Below are 25,989 nucleotides of genomic sequence, written 5' to 3'. Positions count from 1 at the left end.
GTTTTCATTGGCTGCCATGTATTGTGCCTCATTTAAAAAGGACTCAAAGCTGAAACACTCCTTATAACTAAAATATTGTAGGTTCAAAAGGTGGATATATGTAAATGCACTAAAATGGGCTGTTCTGCAGCTTATTTTCCATGTATGGATCATGTAAACTGGGGAGTATGGTATATTTTTAAAAATGAACACTGTTTAGATGCTACATTTAACATTTTTATTAGTAAAAAGTTTTCCTTACTTTTTATGTCAGCATTGAAAAAGCTTGTCAGGCCACATTCGTTCCAATATTTATTTCTGAGAAAAAAAAAGAAAAAAAAAACATAGCAGGCTACAGATTAAACGTACAGAGACACGTTTTATTTGAGCAGTGACGTGTAAAATAATCAGAATGTTTTGGTGGACATCCTTGTGGCCTTGGGTGACAGTGGGCAACAGGGAATTGTTTATCAGGCAAGAAACAGAGGTGAATGAAACAAGAACGAAGACAGGCAAGAACAAAAGACATAGAGCAGGACAGACAGCAGCAGACCACAGGAGAAAAAGTAGCGGGGGGGTGTTTCGTCCTGTCTTGAGCGTCTCCATTTTAGCTCTCCTCCCCGTTCTCCCCAGCTCCTTTGATCAGCCGCTTGTTTCCCCGTTTCCCTGAAGGGCCCTTTGGCTTGGTGAAGGCTTGTTTCAGAGCCTGTGGCTTCGGGTGGACTTCTTCATATAAATACTCTTCTGTCAGGCCCTCTCCACTGTCGATCTCCATCTGCACACATGAACACAGAAACATGAAAACACTACAGATAGGGAAGGTGAGCGGAGATCTGATGCAATTTGCTGAAATCAGTCCTGGCTTTGCCCCCTAATCCAGAAAGTGTGGAGATGTGTTTACAAAAAGTGACGAGGTCCATTATTTCTGTTGCTTACTGAATTGGGCTTTACACCGGACTCATACTGGCCACTACTAATTTTCTATTTTGATATTAGTAGCCAAAACAGTGGTATACAAACAGTGAGAAAACTGATAAATGCAATGAAAATGCTTCAACATCACAAAATAAACATTAAAAAATTACCATAAGTATTACAATATATTTCAATGTAAAATGTTTTATTGAAATGTATTTCTTTCTAACACCAAAAAGACTGTGTACTATTTAAGTTAGGGCTGTTCTAATTAAGTTAAATTTGACTTCTCAGTTGAAAATTCATTAATATTTGGCTCACTGATGAAACTTCGGTAATTAGTTGGCATTTGTTTGCTGACTATAATTCATATTTTAAATTCTCCTGTGGTCTCCCTTCCAGTAAGAAACAGAGCATGATGGACACACCTATTTCTATATTATGTGAAGGTCGCCCTGTACAGCCTGAAATGGTACTTTAAAAGTAGGAGTCGCCAGGTTTGACTTCGTGGGAGTTTTTCCGACCACATTATACATCTTTACGTCTTACTGTCACATGCACAGCCTCAAAAAGATGGTCCGGCTCAATGTTTAGGTCGTAAATGCAAAACTATCATTATATTGATTTAATGACGATAGTATAGAATTCACTTACATACCTAGAAGAAACACCCTTCACCAAGTTTTGACCGAGTTCTCTTTTAATACTCAACATGCTTACAATCATAAGATTCATTCGCTCAGAGTAGTTCAGCCGTAAAATATTCTTCTGCATGTTGCATGCAATTATACATTTCCACCAGAGAGGTCTCCAAATCCCCACACTTTACATAGTGTAGCTTTAAGTCTTTTTTTATTGTTTGACCTTTTTTTAAAAACTGATTGAAAACTGAAATATATAGATCACCATCACTACTACTGTTTACTGTTCACATAATAACTAAGCTAATTGAATGTGTTGTCCTGGCCCAGGCTTTTCAGGGAGACTGCCAGTTCTGTCACATCAGCTAACAGATGCAGAGATGTTGGGAGGAACATCCTACCCACCCAGACACAGGCAAGGTCAATAATGCTCTCTTGGACTCTCAGCCATGTATGGCTGTGACATCGCTGGACACTGAACTCTCTCAAACCCCTGATGATAAGGCCAATGCTTAGATGGGACCGATTACCTTCTTGGTGATCTCTATGTGGTAGTCTCTCTCCACCTCCTCCAAAAGCCGGTTCTTACAGCTAGAATAGAGCATCCGTTCCTTAATGCTACAGATGTAGCCAGGCATGGAGTAGATGAACACTGAGAAACACACGCAAACATACAGAGAGAGGGAGAAATTGAAGTGCTTTTAAAATTAAAAATGAAAGTGGTCAGTCCACTCATCTATTATATTCAAACATTATTATTTAAACTTCAGCACTTGTAGTGTATCCACCAATTGTCCTGGGTAAGTTTCTAATAGTGTAATGTGGCTCAAAGCACGGCTTGTATATATATATATATATATATATATATATATATATGTATATATGTATATATGTATATGTATATATGTATATATATATATTTATATTTTTATATATATATATATATATATATACATACAGTACTGTGCAAAAATAAGAGACCACCTTTCATTTATTTAATTTCATAAAAACGAAAGGTTATTCACCCCAGAGTCCAGACATCACCATCAATTAATGTATTTGGGATTACTTAGATTGCAAAAGGCAAAAAATGCAACCAACTTCTAAGACTGAAATTTGGAGATGTGGAAAAATATCTCTGCAGATTTCAAAAAGAACAAACCCTGTAATAAAGGCAAAACATGGACACAACAAATGCTTAAAAAATTCAGTGTAATTTTCTGTTAAATATAAGTTTTCTTCTTTTTCCTGAAGCTGAATGTATACTGGAAATGAATGATTAAAAATGTAATAAACGAAAAGTGGAGGCACTGACCCACAGCCTCCACGCTCTGACCCTGATGAGAATGCTTGTATAAGAAGAAGTGATAGCGAGGGGCATCAGCAGGAATTCTGGCTGGGAGCTCGCGGATCTCTGTGGGATTGGTATGGACCAGCTCAATCGTCTCTCTCTCAGTGTCCAGCCTCTGAGGAAAAAATATGAACACAGGAAGGATGAATGATGTGTGTAAAGGATTGAGATTAACTGATGCTATCAGTTAAATATGAACTATAACAAGTCCTATATATTCTATGCAAAAGTCTGAGACCACCTTTCATTTATTTAATTTCCAATTAAAACAGACATTTTTAGCAACAGGAAAGTCCATTATCTTTATTATAGCTTGCACTCTTTTCAGGATACTTGCTTTTAGTTTTTCTAAGAATCTGCAGGGATACTTTTCCATGCCTCCAAAGTTCAGTCTTAGAAGTTGCATTTGCTGCTTTTCATGATCCAAGTATTCCCACACACATTTAGTGATGTTGAGGTCTGGACTCAGACTGAGGTGGTCAGTCTATTGTTCTGAGAACACTAGCAGCCTCCTTTTTTGGTTTGCAAATGTTCTTCTTTCTTTTTTGTCTATTTTCTTTGCCAAGTAACAGCATCTTGACGGCTACACATCCTTTCAGACTCATAGCGCTGAGTTGTCTTCTCATGGTGGATGGATAGACACCATTGGATTTTTTCAAATGTAAAGCAAGAGTGGAGCTTGATTTTATCCTCTCTCTCAAAGATGAAAGCTTTAAGTACTGTCTATCTGATGGAGACAATTTTGGTGGTCTACCAGTTCTTGCAGGTCTTGTTGTTAGAAGTCCTTCTTTATATTTTTATATTTTAACCATTTTTAAAGTCCAGTTTTGGAAATGCTTGTTTTCCATTGAATTGATTGAATTATCTTATATTTAAACCTGTCAGAAATATCTTCTGAAAAATGAATAACTTGTACTTCATGGGTGTCTTGGCTGGAAATTAAACAAATGAAGATTAGTCTCTGTCTTTTGCATAGCACTGTTTGGGATAACTTGGATCATGAAAAGCACAAAATGCAACCAAAGGCTGAGACTGAACTTTGGAGGCAAAATAACCCTGCAGATTTCTTTAAAAACTGAAAGAAAGTCTCCCAAAAAGCATGGAAGCTGTAACAAATGCAAAGTGTGAACTAAATACAGAACAACATTACATACATATACAGCTATTGTTCATTTTTATTGTTTTTTATTAAGTCCCTTTTTGTTGTTTTGTCATGTTTTGTTTCTAAATTTCTTTAATTTTTTACTTAATTTTTAACCTAAATGTAGTTTTGTCCAATTCAACTCGTCAGCTAAGTCTCCCTCTGACACACAATGCTACCCAGTTGGGAGGGTGAAGACTGGCATGCGCTTCATTCGATACACATGAATTCATTGCTTCTCTTCAAACTGCTGCTTACAGCTCAACACACTTGAAGGAGACGCTAATTGACAATTCTTTACATCAGTTAACAGACGCCCACATTGGGTAGCATCACGCTGAGTGATGGGGAGAGGGACGGCCTTGGACTCATTGTCACGGATGGCTGTGGCATCTTGTGGTGTTCTGACAACAGGACCAGTACTTAGATGGTTGCACCTCAATTACAATATATAATTATATTACATATAATTGATAGTGACGACCCTACTGTATATGTATCACTTGTGTTTGTGCGTATGTGTGTGTGTATTGGACTCACTAGCTGGATGTAGTTGATGCGTCTCTGTTTGAGTTGCTCTAAGGCTCGTTTAGCTTCCTCCTGTAATGGAAAGGCCAAACCCTGCAGAGTCGAGTGCCTACTGTCCACACTGATTTCTGTCTTCCCCTTAGACACACACACATACAGAGACACACAGACACAAACACTCTTATCATCATTAGAAGCAAAAGCAGCAGCCTCAAGCTGCCATCAAGGCCCAGTCAAAAATATCTAGATAAACGTTGCGCATTGCTGCCGAAGGATAGCAAGTTCTGCAGAGTTCACTGTAGATACAGACAGCGTGCAAAACACACTTTACAACTCACTTTACCTTTCCTCTCACAGATGGAGCAGCCACTCGTCTTCGCTCCTCCTAAAAATATACAAAAAGAGTGAATATTTCAATTTCAAATTACCATACACTATCATATACATGCACATTTTCATGCTCTAAGCTGCATCACACTACTGAGAGCTTACCCAAACAACTTTGTCCTGTTAGATGCATTTTCAAGCAAGAAAGATTCATTAGTGATGTTTTTGATACAAAACAGCACAACTCTTAAAGCTATAGTTTGACATTTTATCCCAAATACAGACAATCAAGATATCTATGGTGTCCAGAGTTAGTACATTGGAGCTATGAGGCTAATGTACAGTTGTGTGCAAAGGTTTAAAAACCTCTTGGCCAAATGATATATTTTGTTGTTTAAAGAGAAAAGAAATAACTGCAAAATCAAGGTTTTCTAGTTTTTCTACTAAGTTAGTAATACTCTTTGGCAGCTCACAGCTTGTAAATGCTTTTTGTAGCCAGCTAGGAGTCATTCTATTCTAGTCTTTTGCATACTATATGCAAGAAGCAGTGGAAATTATAGTGCATAGTGCAAACTGCATGCTTTAATCACACACTTGAGTTGTTACATAATCTCACATAGATTTGCTTATTTCTGACACTGTATAACATACTGTTATCCATTAAAATTAACAAAAGGACATTGCATAGCAAAATGCTGTAGTCAGGAGTGGTCTTTGCACTAGGCAAAGGTAAGTAGCTGCCTAGGGCCCACATAAAACCAAGGACCTATGAGAATACAAAGTAGAAGTTCTGTATGTGTTGATGTTAAATAAGGCATTCCAAAATACATATGCATTATAAAAATATTCCATGTTGGTATGTGATTACACAACCGTGTAAAGACAGACCAGTATGAACCAGGCAATTAACCCATAATCTACATTATGGAGAGGAGTTTTTTTGAGTGTGGGGAAAAGGAAAATCAAATAAAGTCATTCAAGGGCAGCAGAGAAATTCAAAAAGAGTGAGTAAAGCAAAAAGTTTGTCACTTCACTCCCAGAGCTAACTTACGTTTTTTTTTCACAGGCTCAGCAGACTGTACATAATGCCAGTGTTAATGTTAGTATAGATAACTACAGTGTTGGGGTAATTATGTAAAAAATAGTAATCCATTACAAGTTACTGTATTTTCTTAAATTGTAATTAAATTGCATATTACTTCTTTGAAAAGTGGTCTCACTACTCAGTACTTTTAAGTTATATCACTATTTTGGCAGACATAGCAAATTTCTTAAAACAAGCAAAACTGTCTGCCAAAATAATGAGATAATTTTACATAATAAAATGATTTAAAAGAAGTAAAAATGCCCAGTAGTTAAATGATCAATTCTGACAAGCTTTTAAAAGCAAGACATATTTGATTTATCTACTATATTTAATAGTATTTCATTATTTCAAGATATCATTTTTTGCAGCGTAGACGGTTGTGCCACTTGGGATCCCAGCTCCTTGACTAAGTAGGCCCTGCAAAGAGACCCAGAATCACTAAATGAGCCTCTAGTTGTAGTAGTGGTCATGTTGAAGCCTGAATTTTGTCTGTACTTTTGTCCATTTTTAAAGATAACAGCATGTTTCACAGTGTCATAAACCACACAGGGGACACTTCGGCCAAAATGAAAAATTGAACCATTGCTACATCTGTCGTAAACATGCCTACTTGGTGGTGCTACAATGGTAAGAGTGAGATTTTCCAGTTTAAAGAGCATGAAACCCTCTTCTGATTATGTATTTTGAAGGTAGAAACCTTTGAAAAACTACCAGCAGATATATTGATGGCAGGCTGTGTAAAGTTGTTTTTCACTAGCTGGCTGATGCAGAGGGAAGTCAGATAACTAACCTTACTGCTAGGAAGCTGAACATAATGTTTGTATTTATAAGTCCATAAATCAGTGGTACGTCAGTGGATTTATTGCCTTGGGGGAACTCCCCCCAAGAAAATGTTTATATAATGTATTTGCATAATGCGTGATATGTGTTACAGTAAGAAACCACTGATGGACAAGAGCACAAAATTGAAACAAAACTGTGAATTCTGTCAGTTCAAGGAGGCTGAGAGACGCCATGCTGCGCTACAGAAAATTACATAACATGACAAATAGCCTATTAAATGCTAGTTTTAGGCCGGAATAACCCTTAAACAACCCGAAACAGTTTGAGACAAGCATCCATTATTCATTAGCTACATTAGCCTCAAAAGCTCCAGTGCAAAACTAAAGTAGCAAACTTCAGACACTAAACACATTTTGGCTGATCAACTACTATATTTGGATTAAAGAGAAAATTGTGTAAATTAGACTATTTAAACAAAAGCCTCTATGTTCATCCTTCAGTCACAGTAGATGAGATCAGCAGTCAGATAAGGTCAGGTGTAGACTGGCTCACCTCAGTGGCTTTGATCTGATGGAGCTCCTGCTCGGCTGAGGTAAGGGGGGCAGGGCTGGAGCAGGAGGACAGGTGGCGGAGGTATCCCTGGAAACACACGTCCTCCTACGAGTCAGAGGAGGACACTCAGATAATCCAGTATGACTTTTATCACCTGGCCTGGAAGAACCTGAGCACGGCTGGGTGCCATGTCTATATATACCACAACGTGAAACTAATCAGAACAAAGAACCAGTGAGAAGAAATGTAGCCGAAAATGGCAGCACATGACACATGCAGCTTGCCATAGTGCTAAAATATTAAAGCTCCATTAATATCACATGCACTCCCAAACTGCCTCCCGAGTATTTTTATGAATCAGAAGCTCTTCCTAGCAATGAAATAGTAAAATAATTGCAAAACATTTTGAAAAGAACATATGTATATGTAATACTAATATTATGTGTTGCATACTTGACCACTGAAGACATGCCCATATGAAAAAAATATACTCCAAATGTATTTGGCAAATATATTTTTGCAATATATGAAAATGGTCAAAAAATGGATTTCTTAAATATATATTTAAAATGCATCTGTTTGTATTTGTTATTATATTTTTTCAATTGTACGTAGTTTAAACAAAGGTTACAGATACAAGTAAATGTACATGAACTGAATGAATAGTACTGACTTCTGTGTGGCGCATCGTACTTTGCATTAACCATGTATGCAGTCTTCAAAATGTATTTCAAATAAACAAGAAATCAAATCATAACTGCATTTTCACAGCATATCAATATCTACAACATTCCCTTTTATCATGTTAATGGTTCATTTGCTAATACGTAAAAAATTAAGATACATGAATACAGATTCATTTTAAAAGTATTCCAAACAGTGAAGTGCAGAAGACACAGATTTTGGCTATTTTCGTACATTTTTAAATGTATTTAATAAATACAATTACATGCATTTATTTTTCTATAGAGAGAAAAATACATTTATGTTCTATAGTTTTCATTTTTTGTATTTGTAATATTTCCCCACATGTTTTAAAATAAATATATTTTAAAATAGATTTAATTAGTATGGCATTATATTCTGAAATACACTTTAGTGTTGGAATGTATTTTGGCATGGATTGCAATGTGTTTGGCATGTATTTCACATATATTAAAATCCATGTCCACATATTTTTTCCATATGCGTGTCATCATTTTGAAGTCGGCAACATTCACAAATAAGTAATGTGTAGTCATGATATGATTATTGCTGCATATGTGTAACAAGCAAGTTAACAGTCCTGTGCACTGAAATAATGTTGTATGAAAGTAAGTCTAGTATTACACACTATTCTTAAACAACACCAACCTCAAACAGTATCCTACAACTGCTAAAGCAACTTAAGTGCCACATTTGACAAAGCTTTCTCGTTTGAACAGTGTATTTTGGTGAGGTTGTCTTATGAACCAAGTTTAGTGTGCAGCAGTTTGCCTTGTATGTAGCAATATTCATTTTGACTCCCTGATGATTTTGTAATTCAGACAATCCGGTGTTCACAGGAAAATACATAAATTTTTATATATAAATATATACATTTTTGTTTACCACAGAGAGTGATGGTGATGATTTTCGTAAATGGCACCAATTTTTCCCATATAGAAAACAGCTTAGTATGGGAGCCTATTCATTTAATTTCTAGCAATTTTGACTTAGTACCTCAAAATAAAGACTTACTTTCTCAAACATTTGACTTGGTATCTCAGAATAATAACTTGTGTTATCACACTTAGTATCTCGCTATTTATAGTGACATAGTATGCAAAGGTTCTGAAAAATAAGTCATTATTTTGACACAGTACGTTTATATTTCAAAAAAATACGTAATTTGTTTGAAATACTAATTCTATTAATTTTGACAAAATGCTGTCAGCAAAAGAAAAAAAAAATTATCCTCTATCTTGTGGAAGTGGGCGTCCATAGCTTAAATGTGGTGTAATGAAACTTTTTGAAACTATTTTTGTTACTCTGAAATTCCTCATTTGGGCATGATGTCGAAAATAAAATGATGCACAATTTTAGAGGTCTATAATTATAGTTTCCCTGTGAATGAGAAGGACATCCCCCCATTTTACAAAATCCAGTTTTTGTCCACCCCTCCACTAGCTAGAGGCAGGTCTACACTCACTGCCCAGCTGTCATTAAATGCATGACAGAACATGGCTTGATTGCTAAAAATCCTTATGAAGTGGACTGCAACACAGATAGGTGGATAAATGGACTACACTTATTTCTATGGTTACACTATACCTATTTCCATGGTTACGCTGGAAATAACATCACTACTGACTGGTAATGATCATTACTGACCATTATCGCTATTATGCTGCAGTTGAAGGCGTAAAGACATTAGATTGACTATTGAGCAGAAAAATAAGCCATTTGGTGGAAGGAAGGATAATCCATTGTTTCGCATCTAACTACAATAATGTTACAGTTTTTAGGTCTTCATGATGAGATAAAACGTAAAATGGTGGGACTTAGTTGGCTAACTTTAGCATTACTGTTAATGGCATTAATGTCAGCTGCCGCCATACAGAACTTGATTTTGTAGCTTCAATGGTATATATTAGCTAAAATTAGTTACTTACTTGCATCGTTGATTTAAATAAGTGTTTAAATGCATAACATAGTTTGTGCATGTACAGAGGTGAGTTCCAACTTTATAGTGTCCCCTGATTTCTGAAACCAAAACATAGTCCTTGACTCTACTAGCCCATGGATCCTACCTGTGTGGTTCCAAATAGCTCATCTTTGATGTGACTGCCACCAAATTCCTTCTTCAGTGTGGCACGAGTGGCAGCGTACACCATCTTCAATCGCACCTGGATGAAGTACAGTGTGAGAACACAGAGAGGCTCAGCAAATCATAGCATGTATATTAAAGTGAGTCTAAAATCAAAACAGACCTTTTTTTCTTATACAGAAATCTGATATTTGCAAAATATGTGACAAACATTTGCATATAAGGATTATCCAATTTATATTAGACACATACGTGGCATGTATGCCAATTTACTTGAAGTTGGCCATTTTCAAATATGGAACATATATGTCAGCCATATGGGACCATATACCAACATATATATGTGTAACAGAGGGGTGTCCAATCTTATCCACAAAAAACGTGCAGCCACACCAGCCCTTTGTGGATGAGATGAGGACATGCCTGGTGTAACACATATATTTACCAATATATGATAGAAAACATTCATATATGGAATGACATATACCACTCATATATGCTAGCTTTATGTTATATAATAAGGTGTTTATGCATCTTCTTCATTTATTCCACATACTTACTAATGAAGTGAAAATTAGAATGATAGCTACATAGCTAAACTGTAATAATTCAAACAAGGAACACATGAAAATAGTGTTCCCTGGCAGATTAAAATGATTGAATATTTTAATGAAAACATATAACATATTATCAATTTTAACTGTTCTAGGATGTATTCAACCACGTGTAGGATATATATGAATGATCCAAATATTATGCATGTATATGTTCACCCACCTATCAGGCATACATCTATGATCCACACATTATGCAAATCTATCCAATATATTATTCTTGCATAAACGTACACAACATAAACATACATATATTCAAATATATATACTCGACCCTTTATGATATATGTGCATATATTGTTATATATCAGATTTCTGTATGGCTTACCTTAGTTTACGACCCTGGTCATTTTAAGCATGAGTCATCATGCCATACAATTTACACAAAACTTTCGATTTCCCATCTTTGATCGAAATGTAATGACTTTTGTCGCATCTAAAATGTCTTTATTTCAACAGTACACATAAACAGGACCTATGGTAGCAGTGGCGTTTCAGCCTCCTTGCTAAATGAGCAGTAGAGGACAAATCTGTGCTCTGTGGATTTGCATGATAATTCATTGCATACGTCACGAATGAATCTGTGAAGACAGATTTAACTAGCTCTCCAGCTAACTTATGTCTAAATTATCATAACAGACTGTTATTAGCATAGAAAAATATCTATCAGACCCTCAGATGATTTCTATTCACATACAGACACAAACCTTTACAGTTACCCAGATATCAGTCAGGAAGAGTATACTTTTTCTTATGAGAATGTAAAAAATGAGTAAAATGACTTGTTTTCTAGCTGCTAGCATACATACTAATCGTGTCGGCAGTATGGTTTCTGACCCTGCTATGTTTCGCAACATTTGCAAATAAATGTTTTAATTTTTAGTTTTTATTATTTATTAAAAGTTCATGAAGTGAAATTTCTAAAATTGTGATGTGTATTATGCATCAAAACATTCTTAAAGTTTACATTGTGGTGTACTTATTTGTCATGTACAAGTGCTTGGTGACTGTATCTTCACCTGAAACAGTAAAAAATAGCTAAATAAAGCAGCTCAGGCAGCAAGATAAACTAAAGTTGGGCACAGCTTGAGCTTAAATATATTTTCTCACTAATATTAATTTCATCCATTATTTCTGACATTATTTTTAGCATTATACTGGTAGCATTTCTACAGCGTGAAGGGGACATTTAATAGTGTATAGCACCACCTGCTGCTTCTTGGATGACACTTGCTTTGTCACATTTCAGCAATAGTCTTCGGTCAGCCAGTCAGTCATTCAGTGACTCAGTAAGAGATATCACCTCTCATTAGCTGGTACACTGGGCATGCCAGCAAAAATATGTTATTATTTCCAATTCACACTGACTGTGAAAAGATATAAGTTCAACTTTTTGCAGGTTTTCATCCGGGTATGTACTATATACTGTATGTGTAGGTATGTATTGTACATTAGTGTGTGAACAGGATGTTTTGCACTTTTGTTTTGTACTGTTCCATCATACCGGACACTGGTCTGGTGACCAGGAGATGAAGAGCCACTCGTAGCCTTGCTGGTTCTGGGTGTCCAACCGGAAGAGGATATAACAGGGCTCCATCGAGTCCAGCAGAGGCAAAATGCACGGGTCATAGTCCCTGTCCCAGCTCTGAGAGGGCTCTCTGTATGCCCCCAACACCAGCTGCTCTAAAACACGCACATACATACACACGCACACACACACACCTCATATCACACAGCACCTCTACCACAAAGCCTGCTGCTTATCAGTCTGTGCCTCAAAATAGCACAGAATCACGGATCCTTTATCACTTACTGCATGGACTGCATACCTCACCATGCGCTGGATAGGCCTCAACATACACCTGACGCTCTACATACAACAGGCTCTTACATACAACTTTACATTACACTGGACATTATGTTATTTTTTTAGTAACCACTGGTGTTTTATATCTTTAGAATGCACAAGTATAAAGCAAAGAAGCTGTGGATTCTAAATACTCAGTTGATTCCACGCCTGTGTGACAAATAAGCTTTTAAAAAATTACAAATGATAAAAATCTTATTCAAAAGGGCATGATGAGCATTTTTCTACTGCATATACTTTTGTATGTATATCTACGTGCATTTTATTTCTTAAATATAGTTATTGTTATCAATTTAATCAAGTTAATTGCCTATTACAGTCATAAAAATTGCTGGCCTGGTTGCACCATTTGACATTTACTGGTTGCGCCACCTGACTTTTCAGACTAATTTTAAATTTAACTGGCATCTACTTAGACACCTGTAGCAACCTTTGTCCTTGAAACTCTGTTTCTACTTATATTTTTCAAATAAATAAACATTATTATAATAATTACATATTTTCATAGTTTTCCTGAGGTCATACCACTTGACCATTCTAGCCATTCTTTTCCAAAGCTTGTGAAAGAGCTACTGACCCTGGCACTGCACCATGAAGGTCACTCGGGGTCTTCTTTATGGTACAATACCCTGGCCCTTCATTTGTAAATGCATGTCAAAATAAAAGTCCTTTGTTTTTGGTTGTGCCATCTAAGAACATGCGGACAAAAATTTTTCAGGGAGTGGACTACCTTTAAGGTTGCCTGATTAAAGTTTTCAAGTACAAAATCATGCCAAACTGTTTTATTTAGAATTTTATATAACTAAATTACATTTTTGATAGTTTACGTAATCAGCATATAAGGGTACTTTCTATTAGGGGGTGGCTCTCCCAAATCTTAACTCAGAAATTTTAACTTATGAAAATAATAATTATTTCTATGTACTATTTCTTTTAAAGTGAAGATTTGGATTTATCATGAGTTAATTTTTTTTAAATTAAAAGAAATCTCATCCCACGTTTTTGTCGCTAGACTAAAACTAACACTCTTTGTATTTCAGTGGTTACATAAAAGCATTCCTGTCCCTCATGGGCACATGCTGAGCAGCTAGGTCCCTTTGTTTAGTAAGTAAGTGTGTCCCAAAGCCTAAAAATCAGTGTGTAACATTAAGAATCGTCACTACTGAAACACAGATTTTCTGCAAAGAGTAAACTCTTTTGTGTTCTAAAGAAAAAAAAAATATGATTTTGTACAACTGTTCAAAGTTGTGCTTGCTGATCATATCCTAGTGAGTATACTAGGATACTCACAATACAGTTTGAAACCTATAGAATATTAACATCGTATTATACATATAGTATTGAAAACACTGATTCCAAACTTTTGAAAGGCGATTCCAAATTTGTAACTGCTACTGCATTTACATTTTAATGGTTTATCTTCTAAGAGATGAACATTGACCTTTGTAAAGTGCTCTTCTAATATCAGGACATCTTTAAACTGTAAGGGCCTCTAAGTGAGCCAATACTTCAGTTCCTCACTTTCATAGCTATATAACCTGCATGCAAATGTTACAGTAGTTACTGAATAGTTTATAGTAGTTACTGAATAATACATTTTATGATTAATAACTGTACAATAAGTTTGCATGTGAATGAGTTAAAAGGCATAAATATATACATTTCATAACTCAGATTTGCCCTCTGTCTCTTACTCACCGCTCCTAATGACAATCTTCATGACTCGGACAGCTCCTCTCCTCGCTTTTACCAGGAACTCCCTCAAATCTGCAGTTGCTAGATTTCAAAGAGAAAATGTCATAGGATTTCTAGTTTAGTTGCATTGTGGTGAATGGCTGCTGACAGTGTAGTTTAATGAAACACAAGGCTGAATTCAAGGGGTGCCCAAGTCCAGTCCTAGTGACCTATCAGCCTGCATAGTTTGGCTCCAACCCTAATGTAACACATCTGATCCAGCTGATCAAGGCCTTCAGGAGCTTCTTAATATTACAGCAAGGTGTGTTGAAACTGAACTCTTCAGGGAGGTGGGTCACCAGGATCGGACTAGGGCACTCCTGGCTTAATCAGCATCTGGAAGCAGTGAGGAATTCAGACACTGATTATTAGAAAGGCATTCAAGAACAATCACATCTTGCAGATACCTTATAATGTGAATGGGAACAGAGCTTGACTGTTTCACAGATAAGCCACACTAATGTGAGCTTGAGAAACCTTATCTTTTGCTGTCATTAAGCCTGGCTACTATCTGTGTTTGGCAAATAACAGCATTCATAATGGAGTCTGCTTGACCATAAGCCTTCCCTTATGGAAGAACAACTTGACCGAGGGGGAGAAAAGTAAATTTTCTAAAGGTTTCTTTGAGCCAGGACAGCGTGTGCCCCAGTATCACCATGGTAACGGCCCGGTCAGGCTTCATAAATGATGCAGGTCCAGGTGAGATGCGCAAAGAGTAACTCTTCCGCCCTTGAGCTCCAGTTACACAGCCTCGCCATTCACATAAAACACACTCGAACCTTTGTTTTTTATTAATACTCATTTATAACCACATTTTAAAGCACAGATTGTTGATTGACATTTTGTGATGAACATTTATGGATCTTTGAGTAGCTAATTCTTATCTTTAACCTAATGACACTCAGGCGAGACAAGTTTCACAACAAAGTAGGATGAATTAAAAGGGGAATTTCACCAATTTTAAATTCCTACATAAATCAGAGGTTGAGATGTAAAGTTTCAGATTGGTTTGATGTGAAATGGTTAATTGTGGAGAAATCTACAGATTCTGACATTTTTGAGTGGTGATAGGAACCAGGGCTCACATAAATATAACCATGTTATTTGCTTTCCAGTGAACCTGTCCCTCCAACATGTACCTCTTCACTAAAAATATATTCTTTAGGCCAAATCCTTACATCAAAAGATGTCTCAGGCATGTCTCAGCATATCTGCAATCATTTAATGCAATAGCCTTCTGTGAGGCAGCTTTTGGAGGGAGGCAGACATCTGGTTCCTATCACCACCACTGTAAACAATTTTGACTCTGTAAAGTTTATCTAGAACAGAGAATTTCACATCAAACCACTCTAAATTACTTTGTGTACATCTTAACATCTTAATGTAATTATGTAGACATTTTTTAAATTCTCCATGAAGTAAATTGAAAAGGAAGAAAACTTCCACTTTGCCCTTTAATCCATTGGCCATGGTGCGCTACAGCAAAACCTGCTGTATAAAATTCACAGATGGACTCCGGTGAGGAAGGTTCATTTATAATACATATGGAGTTGGTGTTGGTTCTGTGCCTATTTGGATGAATCCACTGAAGATAAGATCTGTATTAGAAAGCATACTCCAAAGGCCAAGAGTTCTACATATTTCAGCTCTCTATGATACAAATCCATTAACTGCACCTCAAACTGACTGAAAAGAGTTAAACAAACTTACCATGGATCCCCGTCTGATGAGACATCACTTACAGTTTCTCTGCCACTCCTGTTGCGTCCAGATATGTCCTGAGTATCCCACCCTGTGTCCTCCTGTCGTGTCCAGTGCCACTGCCTTTTGGGCCAGCTCAGCCGCCGTAGCACTCACATCAACACCCCCCTGAAGTGTCTTAGGCCGGGGGAATCCTGTTTGAAACTCGATCTGAGGAAGATGTGTATCCTAATATTGCCTCTGTCAGCGGATACGCAGGCCTGATCTGGAATCCTTCACGTTTCAGTGGCCATCCTTGGGCCTGCAGTGGTGGTGATGGTGGATGAGATCTCGTCAAAGGACCTGGCTGCACCGATGGTAGCACTAAGCTCAGTCCCACAGAAATACAATGGATTCACTGGCCTACAGTGCAGGCTTTTTGAGCATCTTCAGCTTGTCTTGAGCTTCTTGTGTGCACGGTGATGACATGTTATCACTAGAATACATCGATCCTCTGGAGCCAGTCACCTCCAGCTCAAATTCCAACTGCATGTTGGGGAGCGACATGTGACACTCCGTGTGTGGCTGATCCCCATCCAAGATGTTCAGTTCAGTTCACCACAGCTTTAACTGCTTCATGTTCTAAAGGTGCTTGGTGTGTTTAGTAGTGATGATTAGTCTCTGTTTAATCAGCGCCCCAGAACAAGGACATTAGCTGTTATGTTTAAATACTGTTTGACTGGTAAAAGGTGACTCTACATCTTTATACCAGCAATCCTGGGCACAACTACTTAAATTTGCTGTAGTTATAGTTATTCTGTAGGTCTTGTTCAACCCGTCAAGTTGAGAGCATCACTGGTATGACAGTGAGCTTCCACATGTATCTAAATTTGGTCCCCTTTTATTTTCTTTCTTTCTTTAATTCTTTTCCTTTGCACCATGTTGCCACTTTGATGAATGATACACACTTAAAAAAAGATGGTTCTTCAAGGCTTCTTTAGTAACATGAGTTCTATCTAGAACCATTTCATGCTTACGTGGTTCTTTGTATGGTGAAATTATTCTTCAGATTGATGGAGAATGTTTTGTATGTGGTTCTACATATAACATTTTTGAAAATGGTTCTATATAGCCCCCAAAAGGTTCTGCTATTGTTACGAAGTCAAGCTTGTAAAGATAGAAGAACCCTTTTTGGTGCTATATGGAACCATTTTCAAAAAGATTTTTAAAGAACCATATACAACACATTTTCCAGCCATCTGAAGCATCTGAAGTAAGTAAGCATAGGTAGCACAGATTATCTCTAGGTTTAGAAACCTTGTTCATGAAGGTTCTCAGAGAAGTGCTGATCTAGGACCTGTTGCTGTCAGTAGAGTATTAGTAAATAAGAGAGGAATCTGATCCTAGATCATCACTCCTACTCTGAGCCGCTTCATTCAGCCAGATGACTTATTTTCTAGAACCCAAAAGGCAAATTATTGGTGTAAACACTAAATAAGTAAGTAAATAAATAAGAAAACATTAAATAAACCAGACATTCTGACTTTATACATTAACCTATATTAACCTATGCCTGAACCTACAATTTATGCAAGACTTGTTTTAAATATCCCTTGGATTATTGAAAAGGCCAATATTTCAGAGTAGAAACACTGAACCAAAGATGTTTGGCAGGTTTAGTATTCTTTGTCCATTTTATTTATAGATATACATTTTACAATGTACTTACCTTTCATACTATGACATATTTTTGACTGAAACACAGTATTGGTGATAGCTGAGCATTTTCCCTGGATGATGGGTGGAGGGTAGTGGGAGAGTCAGGTGAAACATGATATTATTGCTTATAATTGTTTTTTCCCCTTCTGCTGGTGCATAGTGATGTAGCCAAAAAACAGAGGATGGTTTATATGCAGGCAAAAATCATTACATTTAATGGAAGATTACAGGAAAACTGGAATTTTGCCTTTTACATTATATTTTTAATGATTTATATAATTTTGATATCAGGTTGACTTTAAGATGAGCTCTTGGGCTCCAAACAAAAGTATAAAAGATAAAAAACAAACAAAGGTATTGTTGTTTAGTGTTTGGTGATAGGTGTGTGTGTGTGAGGCAGAAGTGTTTGGTGATAGGTGTGTGTGTGAGGCAGAAATGTTTGGTGATAGGTGTGTGTGTGTGAGGCAGAAATGTTTGGTGATAGGTGTGTGTGTGAGGCAGAAGTGTTTGTTGATGGGTGTGTGTGTTTGTGTGAGGCAGAAAGAGGGACGTATGTCCTTGTATGGTTACTGGTGATGGCTTCATGTATAATTCACTCTGCTGAGAGTACTAGGCCAGGTGTTATCCATTATTCAACATCAGCTTTAGATACGTATTTCTCTCCCACACATGACACAGACAGAGAGACAGACACACACATACAGAGAGTGAGAGAGAAAGAGAGAAAGAGAGAGAGAGAGTGAGAGAGAGAGAGAGAGAGAGGGAGAGAGAGAGAGAGAGAGAGAGAGAGAGAGAGAAAGAGAAACAGAGACCCTGTCCCAAAGTTCACGCTTGCTGTTTTGTGCACTTGTGTGGATGTTCAATGTGCTTTCTGGTTAGGATTAAAGTGTGTCCTATTTATCAAATTTACAAAAGCGCAGTGTGCAAGACCACATGAAGCAGTATTGGGCTAAATATATGCCCCACATTCCAACACCTTAGTGACATTCTTAATCGTTTCTGAAATATTGGAAAGAAACACAAATCACAGGAACCTCCACAGCTGCCTGTCCCACAAAGACACAACACTTATCTGCACACTTGTGGTCTTAACAAGTGCTTATGGCACTGTCTGTGAACAGAGTTCATTTTATGCCTCAAAATGATTTAAAATTTGGCTTTTTTCTTTGGTGCTTTTGACAGTTAATCAAAATAGGTGTTTAAACTTCCACCTCAGGCTGCCACATCAGATACCATATAAGTTATTTTCACCATAAATGACTGGGTCACAGGGCTGAAGCAAGTAACAGGGTTGAACAAAGAGATCATATTCCTTTTTAGTGGATATCAGTGCAGTAGAAAACATATAAACTATACAACATAGAGCAGAAGGGAACGTTGAAAAATTATAAAACAGTTGCAAATTTAGCCTAAAAAAGCTATCATTCAGGAGGATTATCTTATGTATAGCTTCTCTGTACTTTTCACACGAGAGAGAGAGAGCAAAATATCTTGCACAGCTGACACCTTTCATATACAATTAATTTAGCCATTTTGCCTTAAAATATTTTTTTTTCTACTGGAAAAATTCACTCGTCCACTCTGACATGTTTCTCAGTTTCTGATATGCTGCGTTCGTTGAGACTTTTATTTTGAAAACCAATAACACGTTGTTTGCTGTAGTCTCTGAGGCCCTAACACGACCCTGTGGAGACGTCGTTATAAATATGTCTTTGTTCTAGGTATTTTTCTCGGGGTCAGATATGTAAAATGAGCAGAATAAAGTTCGTGAATATGTGGATAAGTCGATGGTTCCGTCAGGACGCCGCGGTGAAAACACGAGCACCATGTTTCCTGTTGAGTGGTAGAGAATACGGAGAACACAGCTCCGTCTCAGAGCCGGACTCCACTGCCAGGAGGACAAGGCGGCCGAGAGCTGCAGATATCGCGGAAAGGCTTCGGCGTGAAAAAGAGGAACAGACAGCAGAGGTTGGTAACATTAAACCTTAAATTTGCACAACACACTTCACGCCAGACTCCAATATCAGAGAACGTGCCACTCAGTAATGTCGTCCGGGTTTTCAAACACTAGATGGCGCTCCCGAATGAGCCCAAAATCAATGAGTTAATGTAGAGCATTTGAGCAAAATCATAGTTCGTAAATGCTTCAAATATTTTATAAGGAAGAATATAATTATTTCTTGAACGCAGAACAGCTTAAAACATTTTAGCAGCGCTGTTATATTTCTAAGCGCTTTTGAACTCCAGTTGTAGGACTTTATTATAGCGCCTCATGTACGTTCACTCAGCCAATGAGCTGCTTCGCTCGCTAACCAATCAGCACTCAGTAGCAGTAACACCAACCAATCAGCGCTCAGTAGTTATAATACTAGCGTTCTATTGCCTGAAACCCATTTGCTGTAGAAAAAAAGGAACCATACCGAGTTTTCTTTGCTTTTTTAGTGAAATAGATTTTCCTGCTTTCCAAAATTAAAGAAAGGTTTAGGACAGATGGTAAAAAACTGTTTTAACTTTTCATTTTTAGCTGTTTAGCTCCTTTCACTCCCTTTCGTTTAGGACTTGCTTGCGAGCCCCCTAAGGCATTGAGCAGTCATATTGTTGATATAACGTGTGAAATAGGAAGTGGCCAGGCTTCCCCGTAAACTGGCTCTGCCATTATTTTTTTGTCCCACCAACTATGTGTTCCTTCTTCCCTGTTTTGTCTTCCAAAGGTTCCAGTGTCTCCTGTGCAGAGAAGAGTTTCAGAACTGAAGCAGTTCACACAGCAGCTACAGTCTGTCCATCCAAATGTTTTTGCAAAAGCACTTTATAGGAGTATTTTATACCAAGACCAACACCTGATTGCCATAAACAAGCCATATGGAGTGCCTGTTTACAGTAAGTCCTTGGCAGGAACTGCATATCTGATTAAAGATTCACTGTATGTACAAGTGTCTAGACACATATTGATAAGCATCAGCTGAAGGGCTATAATGTTCCCAGCATTGGGCTGTGAAGCAATGGAACTGCAGTCTCTAGAGTGATGAAGCACCACCAATAACTGAGTTGGAGTGCTGTTTGTGAACCAGAAGTAATCATCCAGCATCATTACTTGACTAATGCTCTTGTGGCTTAATGCAGTCAATTATCTAGTATGAAGCGTTCCCAAAAAATAGAGACTACATGTAGTGTAAAAGTATTACATGCATCCTGATAATCCATTAGTAATACAACTAATAGTTCAGCTGGAATACAGTACTTCCATGTATACACCTCAAGTCTGATTGAGGTTATTCTGAATACAATTTCTATGCAATCGAACAAGGTGGGTAATCCTGTAAATAAGCTATTAAGTAGAAAAACAATAGCCATGTAAACATCTGTATCTGATTACATTCCAAATTAGAAAGTTTAAGTACGATCTGTGCATGTGCGTTTGCGTCATAACAGAAGTTTGTAATGTTCAAAACATAAACTGGTCTGCAGAGGAGACGAAGTTTATGCTACAAACTTTTAAAGACTTAAAAATAGCAAAAAAAATGCAGGTAACATACTGCTGCTCGTCTCACTCTGACTGGACTCATGTAATGCCTGTTAGGGTTACATCTACACTAAGTGATACTCTACGCATGCATGTAATTTTAGGTCTGATTGCTCGTAGTGTGCATGTAAATGGAGATTTTCATCAGATTGTTGAGTAAAGTATGCATATAAACACCTCATTGGTAATCTATAATTTGAATGAATTTAATAGAATTGGTGAAAATTTTTGCATGTAAACATAGCCGCTGATTGGGGGAGGGGTGTCAGGTATTGAGAAGGTACCGTTCACTACAGTGCATAATCATCGGTTATTCCTACAGATACTGGAGGCATCAGAAACAGCATTGCAGAGAGCCTGCCAGTCTTGGCTAAAATCATTAGCAACATGCAGGGAGGATCTCAGTTGCACATTTGTCACAGTCTGGGGAAAGACTCCACTGGAGTGCTGCTCCTGGCCAAGACAGAAGAGGCATTTGAACGAGTACAGAGTCAAATCAAATTGCATCAGATGGAGAGGAAATACATGTAAGTAATTACAAAACAAAACCCAGTTAGAAACATTGTGTAGGGCTGGATTAAGATCAGTGGTCCAAAGGATGCATAATAATAATAATCTGTTTCCTACTACGCAGGGTGGTCACTGTAGGCGTTCCTGTTCCTTCTGAGGGAGTGATTGACATCCCCATCATTGAGAAGGAGGTCACAGGGACCCAGCATCATTTTAAGGTGACCAGATGTTAAAGCTGGTTTACGAGAGACCTGTCTCTAGGCCTAAGCCTGAACTGAGTTATATCGTCTGTGCTGATTTAACAAGAATGCTTTTTGGAAAAACACTAGATAAAGACTTCAGTAAGACATCAGATACGCTGTATGTCCAAAAGTTTAGAGGCACCTACTTATCTAACATTTCTTCTGAAATCAAGAGTATTAATGTTGAGTTTGTCCCCATTTGCTGCAGTAATAGCCTCTGCTTTTCTGGGAAGGCTTTAGATTAGATATAGGAACATTGCTGTGAGGATTTGATAGCATTCAGCCACAAAGAATATTTGTGAGGTCTGGTACTGATGTTGGATGATTAGTTTTGCATCACAAACATCACATCAGCTCATCCCAAATGTATTGGATGGTGCTTCATCACTCCAGATAGCGCAGATCCACTGCTCCTCAGCCCAGTGCTGGGGACATTTATTCTCCTCTGGCAGACACTTGGCATTAGGCATGGTGACCTAATGCTCTACAGCTGCTCCAGAGCATCCCATTCTATTGGCATTTTCTAAGGAGATTATACAAGTTGTTTGTGCATTTGAACACCTGTGTCGGCTGAATATGGGTTGTCTGGATACCTTTGAACATACGGTGTATATTAGTTTAGTGTTTGGCAGTGTTTACTAGAAAAAGCCAGTAAACTTTTCAGAATTTACTTTAGGGCTTGTTAATGTTGGTATTTTGTGACAAGAACGAATGACTTCTCACGCTCTGTCCTCCATTGTAAATGTATGTTGATTATTTTTTCTCAGATGGGTCTAAGTCCACTCTACAGACTAACTGAGGAGGGCGATGGATTGACCAGAGTGAGGGCCCATCGCCAAGCCCATAGTGCTGTTACACAGTACAGAGTCCTGGACAGCAGTTCAGGCTGCAGCTTGGTTGAGCTCCAGCCAGTTACAGGTACTGCCTTGAAATAACCATTTGTACTTAACCGCCTGTATTTACTCAGCATCTAAGAATAGCAGATCAGATTCAGCCTTGTTTACATTAAGATTAGTCAAACAAATAAGTATAATGTTGGTTTTGCATTTAAGACCTAAACACAGAGCCGGAGCTTCTTTGTGTTTGTGACTTTAAAACATGAAGACATATGACTTGGTCTGAAAAACTGCTGTGAAATCTGACCTGACACCACTGTGGGCTGAATATTTTTGGTTAGTGGCCTATTCTCAACCTATTAGTGGTAATAATGTAATAAAACACCAGCAACACCACTGTGCCTGATATACATGGACTAGGGCACCACACTACCATGTTACTGCTACTGCAGTACTCAAAATGGTCCCTCAGCCAAATATTTCATCAGTGAAGGTCTATGTGGTGGGATAAAGGAGGGCTGATAAATTGTGCAACAAAAGTTGGGCTGTAGTCTGTAATAAAAATGCATTGTATGGTACCTAATAAAATGTCAGTGAGTGAAGATACTAAGAAGGTGCACCAAATAAACTGGCAACTCAGCATATGTTGTATATCTGTTTTAGAAGTGAAACACCAGCTGCGGGTACACATGGCACTGGCTCTAGCCTGCCCTATTCTGGGAGATCATAAGTATGCTCACTGGAACAAGCTGGCTCCCCAGGTATGTAACTGTAAACAAACCTCTGACATTCAAGACTTTGGATTTTAGACAAACAGACTGAATCTGCAAAACAGTTTTACCTAAAACTTTAGTCTGGAACACATAAAACATCACATGACAGAGTACTGGTTATGGCGGAATATGGGGGGAATGGCGATGATAATATTTTTTTAATGTTTAAGATTCTGACACATTTGCATCCAAGTATAGCTTTATTCTGGGCCCTGTTTACTAAAGATGATTACTTTAAGATGATCTTAAAGAGCCCATATCATGGAAATAAATTGACTTTTTTTGTAATTCAGCAAGTTGTAATATGTAAACTGTCATTTTCTAAAAATGTTCTTGTCACTCCTCTGTCTATACCAACCATATATGGAAACTAAGCTGCAAAAACAGCCTATAATAAATTAATTAGTTTTGGGATGTATTGAAAACCTGCACAATTAGATATCCACGTATTTGGTCTACAAGAGTTACAGTGCACAACAAAAACAACCTGTTTATTTCTAAGGAATAAACAATTTGGAAAATGGACATAAAAATATTACTGTTTTTGGTGCATAACATCTCAGGGGATACAATAAATCCAGAGGATATGGGCCCTTTAAGCTGGCTGTACAACTTTCAGCACTCCCTAAGATTTTGGTGATGCTGTATCTTGGAAACCAGGCTCTGAGGTGAATTTCCCAAACGTATCAAAACCTGCAGCATGTCCTGACTGTCAAAAAGAGTGTTCAGATGATATTCTTCCTGGCCTGTCTACCAATGATCTTTTGGGGCTTGACCATCTCACATCGGGTGTGGTGTTTTCTTAAGACGTGACTCTTCACCGTCACGCTTGAGGACCAAATGTGTGTCTCATGTTTCTGCCTGCAGAAGTTGCCGGAAGGCGTGCTGCGAAGGCTCGGTCTGGAGCAGAGCAAAACCCGATACCTCCCTCTCCACCTCCATGTCCGACAGATTATCTTGCCAGGGGTTAAGGGTCACTCTGACCTCATCGTGTCCTGCCCACTTCCCAAATACTTCACCACAACTCTGAAAAGACTGCAGATACCATTACCTGAGAAGACGTAAGAGATAAGCACCACTTCAAACATGATTTGACCTGGACCATTAGGGGTTTGTAAGAGCAAACCTACAGTAATGTGAACACTTCAAATGAAAAGACTTCAGATATAGACTTCATTCTTCGTCCCAATTCTATACTAAACACATCTGGTTTTCAGTATGCCCTCACTGGCCACTTTGTCTCACTGTACACCTACCTGGTATCTACACTCTTTGTCCATGTTATCAGGTCCATTTATCATAGGAGCACTTTGTAGTTCTACAGTTAACGATTGCAGTCCATTTGTTTCTTTGCATAATTTTTCTGGAACCCCCTTAGGACCCCCACTGAGCAGGTGTTCTATGGGTGGTGGATCATTCTCAGCACTGTAGTTACACTGATATGGTAGTGACATGTTAGTATGTGTTGTGCTGGTACAGGAGAATCTCACTCAGCAGTATTGCTGGAGTTTTTAAACACCACTTACTGTCAACTCTGTTGGACACACCTTTGTTGGTTCATGTTGTTGATCTAAAGTTAGAGACGACAGCTCATCTGTTGCTGCACAGTTTGTGTTTGTTATCCTCTAGTCCTTAATCAGTGGTCAGCTTGGGGCCACAGGACACTGCTGCCTGAATATTTTTCTCAGTCCAGCAGTGATAGAGTTGTTTGAAAACTCCAGCAACACTGCTGTGTATGATCCATTTAGATCACAAAAAACACTTAAAATGTAATTAGCACTGCAGTGCTGAGTACAATCCACCACCCAAATAGTACCATAGTACCTAACCATTGATGAATGGGCTAACAAAGCATGCAGAGAAACAAATGGACTACGATCTGTAAGAGCACCTATATGGTAAGTGGAGCTAATAAAATGGACAGTGAGTGTAGATACAAGGTATCTAATAAAGTGGCCAGTGACAGGGTAGTGTATATAGTTTATGCCGAAGTGCCAGGGTTGGTCGATTATTAAGTATGATGTTGACACACAGTTAAGACCTTGACAAAACATTTTGTTAAAAGTTGGTGGTAGTTCACAAGTAGCCTAAGGTTGCAGCTAAATACATGACTTCATCCCTTCCTATTAGTACAATACTGTGAAGTATGTTAATATTTTGTGTACTAGCCTGCATCTCAAGATTAGTACACATTACATACCTGATCAAATTAGTGTTTAGTATACAACTGAGACGGAGCTAAGCTAAAACAAAAAAAATAAATAAATAAAAACAACTGCGTCCTAATAGTCTGGGGCTGCTTTATACATGGGTCCCAACGTCTTTACAGAGTTGTTGTTATATTTGTGTAAATTATATTTGTCTATCTACAAGTATTTAATAAAAACAGTAAACAGGCTTTC

At 37.8% G+C, this 25,989-nt stretch overlaps 2 protein-coding genes across 3 annotated transcripts; one reads left to right on the top strand and one right to left on the bottom strand.

The window, feature by feature from the left end:
- Positions 1-340: 340 nt before the first annotated feature.
- On the bottom strand, positions 341-16,468 carry twf2b (twinfilin actin-binding protein 2b). 2 transcript variants are annotated; one of them, XM_036559515.1, is made up of 11 exons: positions 16,018-16,468; positions 14,272-14,349; positions 12,211-12,389; positions 10,076-10,171; positions 7,305-7,409; positions 5,048-5,062; positions 4,899-4,940; positions 4,568-4,693; positions 2,851-3,001; positions 2,066-2,187; positions 341-754 (listed from the first exon to the last, which is right to left on the bottom strand). In XM_036559515.1, the coding sequence occupies exons 1-11, from the start codon at positions 16,040-16,042 to the stop codon at positions 587-589; spliced, it is 1,107 nt and encodes a 368-aa protein (XP_036415408.1). In that variant the 5' UTR covers positions 16,043-16,468; the 3' UTR covers positions 341-586. The 2 variants fall into 2 exon arrangements, with proteins under 2 accessions (XP_036415408.1, XP_036415409.1); XM_036559516.1 differs by lacking the exon at positions 5,048-5,062.
- A 2,869-nt stretch (positions 16,469-19,337) lies between these two features.
- On the top strand, positions 19,338-25,985 carry rpusd4 (RNA pseudouridine synthase D4). The gene is made up of 7 exons (XM_036559379.1): positions 19,338-19,674; positions 20,418-20,583; positions 21,549-21,753; positions 21,861-21,954; positions 22,746-22,896; positions 23,478-23,575; positions 24,455-25,985. Exons 1-7 carry the CDS (start codon positions 19,456-19,458, stop codon positions 24,650-24,652), a joined length of 1,131 nt encoding a protein of 376 aa, XP_036415272.1. The 5' UTR covers positions 19,338-19,455; the 3' UTR covers positions 24,653-25,985.
- Positions 25,986-25,989: the final 4 nt, after the last annotated feature.

This window comes from Colossoma macropomum, unplaced genomic scaffold (assembly GCF_904425465.1).
Source record: "Colossoma macropomum unplaced genomic scaffold, Colossoma_macropomum, whole genome shotgun sequence".
NCBI classification, from domain to species: Eukaryota; Metazoa; Chordata; class Actinopteri; order Characiformes; family Serrasalmidae; genus Colossoma; species Colossoma macropomum.
Note: the sequence above shows the minus strand (reverse complement) of the source record. Positions and strands in the feature narration are given on the sequence as shown.